The following is a 5,848-nucleotide window of genomic DNA, read 5'->3' as shown; positions in this document are numbered from 1 at the left end:
ATTCAATGGGCCTCTTGGGTTAATAACCACATCCTGCTTCTCGCCAACAAAAGTCTCACTGACTGTCTTTATGTCTTCCATATCGATTCTTGCAAGAATACTTTGCATTATCACTAGGCTTAGAAGTAGTCTGCTGATCATTCTTTGTAAATCGAAAAAAGATTTTCTCTCTAACCGTTTTAATTTCTCGCTTTTCATTATTATCCTTTGCATCAATTATTTCTATATATAGATCATTTTTTTATAGGTCAATTATATGCAATTTATAATAAGCCAATAAGCAAAAACAGTTCTTTGCTTTAGTTGGGCCAGTGATTGTATCCAATCTGCATATGTAAATATGCCAGTGAAATCATCTTCATACTATTCTGCTGTCCTGCAGACCAATAGTTAGAAAACACTCGTATGGTTCTCTCATAAAACAGACTCAGATACACAAAGCCTGTCCTATTGAATAGGCTTCTTTATTTATCATCTAATCTAGATATATTAGTGTACTATGCAATGGCGTTAAAAGCAGTATACTGAAAACACCGAAGCCTGGCTATGCTAGATGGCCACTCTGATATAGCCAAGATATGTGCACTCAGGCAGTCTAAATAAAGGAGTTGAGTGGTAGTAGATCAATGCAGTGTCTGTGCACTAGAAAGTGTACTCCTTCAATATGTGTATAGCCAGAGGAAAATAAAAATAAAACTCAACTCAGAGTGTGCCCAGAGGATGTTTAACAGAGCTGTTTCTATGCTATACATATGTATAATGTGATGGATGCGCAGACAAAGTGCCTCTATATATGTGTGTAGTGCATAATACAGACTATTATGATGTGTGTAAGAGAGTGTATGTATAGCTGTCAATAAATACCTGTTTTGTTCTCTACTTGCCTGGAGTATGCCGCTCTTTCTGTTTCTCTCTTTCTTCTCTCTTCATGTCTGAGCAATAGTGGTTCTCTGAAATGTGCTACTTTTCTTCTTTTCCCTGCCTCTAGTGCTTTATTTCTCTTTTTATACTCTAGTAAAATAAATTGCTTCAGAAGGCTATATGTATACTTTATTTTCCAATATATAAGAGAATAAAAATACAAGAAGCACACTGAAAGAGAAGAAAAAGACAAAGTAGACAGATGTATATAAATAAAAGAATAGACAGATAAATAGAGAATATAGATGTATTGATATGTATAAGTGCTACTAGGACAAGTACAAGGATCTTTTGGCAAAATTCTTCAAATGTGTTTAGAATGTAAGTATACACTGATAGGACACAATGAATTTGCATAAAAATACTGTAGTTGTTTATTACAGAGATGGCCTAGTAGAAAGAAAGGCAAATAACCCGAATGACAACCCCTCTCATATAACCCGAATATATATATATACATTATCACTAAACTCTTTGCAGCTCTTTAATTTTAATTTTATATTTTTGCCAGACATACCATAGAAATAGCTAGAGATCTAGAAGAGCACAATATTAGGCAAGAAATCTAAATGATGTGTAAAGTATATTAGCACGGAATATGAAAAAAGCATGACAAGAGAAAAGAAGTCGAGCAAAGAGTCTATAAAAGAATATGTGATAATGGTCGCTCGTGTGTTATTAATACTAGAAATGATGCTATACACATGCGTAGCCACACCACTCAGCCAAGACAAATCACAGGAAAGACCATTAAGTATGATAGATGAGTCGGGAACATCTTCTACAGATCAAGAAAATAGTGTAGTGCATGAAAACAGACAATTTGATGATAGAGGAAGTAAAGAAGCAGAAGAGAAAGCAGGCACAACAATACCATTTGAGCAATTGAATGATGTCATAAACACCAGAGGTACTCATGCTCCTTTAGAAATGTATGCACCAGATGAACACAAGAGCTCTGCTTTTATAAAAGAGGAAAAAGAGGTAATGTATGATACAATGAATAAAGCACAGAAGATAGAGGATATGCTTAGGAAAGTGTGCACTAAAGAGAGAAAGACACTAAAAGCGATGAAAAAACGGGCCCAAGAAAATTATAGTTTATTTTTAACCAGTAGTAAAGAACTAACAACTGCTAGAGAGAAAAGTGATGAATTTAAGAAAGAGTGTACTTTGGCTAGTGACAAAGAAGATGATATATACAGAGAGATTGAGAATCGCTCTATTGATTGCAATACTACTACTTTTCAAATACTAAGCAGCGAATGCAAGAAATATGTCATAGAAAAGCATAGGATTCTTTTGCTATATGCAAAGATAAATGAACTAAAACAATATCAAAGAAGAAGAGAGGTGATATGTAAGAAAGTTTTTATGTATGGAATAGAACCCGAAAATAATATGAATATATTAATAGAAGATTCATTTTACTACTATTCAAATAAAGTAGATATAGAAATAGAGTTAGGTATTGAACTAGAATATAATTTAAAAATATTAGCAGAAATAAATAATATCCAAAGTATGCTGCTATATCCACTACTGAAGAGCGAAGAAAACAAGGATTTGAAGAATAATAAAAAAGAATTAATAGAATTACATAACACTCTCTTTAAATATATGCAGAAAGAGATTGGCGGGCTAACTAAGCTATACGAAGCCCAGAAAGATGTTATTTTAAAAGCAAAGAAACTATTCAGCATGTATAAAGCATACAATGCGGCTAATTGTGAGTGCAAAACGCAGGAAAAAGTTTTAGATACAGTTGAAAGGATACTACATAACCTCGAAGAATAGTTGGGAAGAAATATCCTGAATGCCAGTGTTTAGTTTCTGCTGCAGGTATCTTGATATAACCGGAATACTGTGCACAGCAGAGAACACAGCAGTAGCATGTATAAGCAGTCTGGTAGGCTAGGAGACAAAGTATCTCGGGTCTTTAGGAGTTGGATGATAAAGTGTGTATGTTAGCAGCAATTTTGAGCTATGTGTAGTAATAACTAAACCTCTTATGCTATTTCTATTTCTACTTTACTTTTACTAAAATTTATTCATGGTCAAGAATTTGAGCTATCCATGCAATATTTATTGTTGAGCTCTATGCTTTGAGGGCATGCCATCCTTTTTCCAGACCAATGGTGTAGGTGCATGCTGATTATTTTGAGTTGGCTTTAGGCCAGCACACTACAAGAGGCCCTGCTTGCTTACACTAAAACAAATTATGTATCCACATTTCGGGTTATCCTGTGCGTGATAGTGAACACATATTTTTATTGTAGGACAGGGCGTGCCTATTGGTGATTGCATATTACTGATTGATCAACTATTAGTGGCTTATAGACAATGGATGGGAAATAAGCTATAAGGAGTTTAGCATGATCATTTCTAACACTTTAAGGAGGAAACCCCCACTCTTATAAAGAGTATGCAGCTATTATTTTAGTGGTCAATATTAGAGCAGAAATCCAAACGAACTATTTATGCGCGCACAGGGGAAGGAAGTTAAAAGCAGAAATGAAAGCACTGTGTAAGAAAAGCACTTTAGGGAAATTATTGGCGATTAGCGTGGTTGTGTCTTTGGTGATGGCGGCTAGAAAATATTTTAGTAGACGCACGCATACTGCGCAGGATACATTGCTGAAAAAAACATTATGTAGTGCAAAAGAAGACACACAGGCTCGCTCTTTAGAAAATATAAGAAAGAAGAGAGTGGAAAGAAGAGAATGGGCTATGCCAGTGAGAGAGACAGAAGATAGGCGCGCGCTAGATAGACAAGGAAATAGCAATAGCACTATTCAAAGCAGTTCGGGCTCGCAAGCTGTACCTATTCTAGCGAAAGAGACAGAAGACAAGCACATACTAGATAGACAAGAAAGTGATAGTAATACTGTTTCTGGCAGTTCAGTTTTGTCAGCTGTACCTATTCTAGCGAAAGAGACAGAAGATAACTCTACACTAGATAGACAAGAAAGTGATAGTGATACTGTTTCTGGCAGTTCGGGTTCACCAGCTGTACCTATTCTAGCGAAAGAGACAGAAGACAAGCACATACTAGATAGACAAGAAAGTGATAGTGATACTGTTTCTGGCAGTTCAGTTTTGTCATCTGTACCTATGCCAGACAAAAGAAAAAACTCTCTTTTTATAGAAGAAGAGAAAAAAAAGCAAAATCTTGCTAAATATTATGTGGATATCGCTGAAGAAGAATTAAATAGAGAGATAGCTTTTCTAGAAAAATTAAATGAAGATATAGACAAATCTTGGTCTATCTTTATTGAAGTAGGCAAAAAGCTAGACAGTACTAGACAGAGATATATAGAGTCTGTGCAGACGCACAAATTGATTCAAGAGAAAGAATCTTCTATAGAAGAAGAGATCTGCAACTACTACAGAAAAGAGATAAATACTCAAATACCTACCGGCATAGACCTTGAGTATGACGAACAAATAAAAAGGATTGGCGTGATGAAAGAAGAGTTAGACAAGATGTGCAGTGACCAAATAAAAAAGTGGGATGCGTATAAGGAATACAACAAGGTTGCAATCAACGGGTTGAAAAAAGGTTGTGACTCAAGAGAAGAAAAAATCAAGTATTTTTCGATTTTAATGCTCTTAGAGGAAAGGTTAGCTATTCCAATGGAATATACCATAGAGGTAAATAATAAAGTATATGATGAAGGAAAAATGCTGCTTTCTGCGAGAGAAAAAGAGGCAGAGTATTTTAAAAAGAACAACGAAGGAAAAGAGTCAGAAACACTAAACGAGATATTAGAAATGCACACAAAGCATATAGAAAGTCTAGAAAAAATGAATGGTTTGTGGATTGGTATGTGTAATATACAGAAAGACCTTCTATCTGAGGCAAGAGAAAAATATAAAGCGTATGTAGCATATGATATAGCAAATAGTATGTATGAAAATGAGAAAAAAGTTTTTTATAAGAGAAAAGATGAATTGGCCCGTGCAGAAGAGGTGTTGGAGAGAAATAATTCTAGAATATATAGTGCTGCATCTAGCTAGGGCCTCGGGTTATTCAGATTATATTCAAGAAAATAAAGTGCAGTTAGCTCTGTTTTGCTGTGTTTTTACTTGTATGTGAAGTAAAGCTAAAATTCTTTTCTTTTTGTTTTATTTTTAATTCTACCTCTTGGTAGTTGGTATAGAGGATGAATATAACTGCAGGTTTGTTAAGTCAGAAATTTATTTAATTTTAATAAATCTATGTTAATGAAAAGCTTTTACATTTTAAGTATGTTAGGAAAATGCGATAAAATAGTTTTCTCGCTATTTTGTTGTAAATACATCGGGTTATATTCAAATATAAATCTTAAGACTAAAAATTTGTTTTGAAGTATAGCTTATTTCTCTCTTTATGAAATGCTACACTCAATCATACAAAAATATAGAATAAATTTATTTTCTGTCCTCTATTCATGCCTTCCCAGAATAGAGTTTTCTAGACAAAAAACATAAGACTTTGAAAGCTTCTAGAAGATGTCTTTTGTCATACTATCAGGAGATAGTTAATTGTTTGCTGAAGGGCAAATAAAGGCTAAAAGTGCAACCCATTTAAAATGAATTATATGTATGCAAGCATATCCTCTTTTAGCGTGCTGCCTTACAGCCAAAACTAGGAGATAATAGCCAACACTAATCTACATTGCCGACCCAGAGAGAAGGTTTCATGCTCTCAAGGCAAGGAAAACCAATAATTATACAGCTAGCTTAGCTATACATAGCCATGTTGTTAGCTGTTCACTATATGTTTGCTAAGTATAAAATATTTTAATTCTAGCTGTGCTATGTGAAGAAGCTTTGTATAAAGTGCTTTAGCTAGAGTTCTTTAGAAATAGTAGAGAAAAAGCTTTTATTGCAATTTATAAAGACTTTTCTAGTCAAAGAAGTGTCTAAGTTTGTGCATCTCATG

At 34.3% G+C, this 5,848-nt stretch overlaps 3 protein-coding genes across 3 annotated transcripts; 2 read left to right on the top strand and 1 right to left on the bottom strand.

Annotated features, from left to right (window-relative positions):
* On the bottom strand, positions 1-141 carry NESG_02467 (uncharacterized protein; the record flags this gene model as incomplete). The annotated part of the gene is made up of 1 exon (XM_053050071.1): positions 1-141. A coding segment is annotated over one exon (141 nt), but the record flags the coding sequence as incomplete, so codon positions are not given.
* Positions 142-1,530: 1,389 nt separating this feature from the next.
* NESG_02466 (uncharacterized protein) lies at positions 1,531-2,718 on the top strand (the record flags this gene model as incomplete). Its single annotated transcript, XM_053050070.1, has 1 exon — positions 1,531-2,718. The coding sequence occupies one exon, from the start codon at positions 1,531-1,533 to the stop codon at positions 2,716-2,718; it is 1,188 nt and encodes a 395-aa protein (XP_052903646.1).
* Positions 2,719-3,363: 645 nt separating this feature from the next.
* On the top strand, positions 3,364-4,941 carry NESG_02465 (uncharacterized protein; the record flags this gene model as incomplete). Its single annotated transcript, XM_053050069.1, has 1 exon — positions 3,364-4,941. A coding segment is annotated over one exon (1,578 nt), but the record flags the coding sequence as incomplete, so codon positions are not given.
* Positions 4,942-5,848: the final 907 nt, after the last annotated feature.

The sequence above is a fragment of the Nematocida ausubeli genome, assembly GCF_000738915.1.
Source record: "Nematocida ausubeli strain ERTm6 chromosome Unknown supercont2.9, whole genome shotgun sequence".
Classification (NCBI taxonomy): domain Eukaryota; kingdom Fungi; phylum Microsporidia; genus Nematocida; species Nematocida ausubeli.
This window is presented reverse-complemented; position numbering and strand designations above follow the sequence as displayed.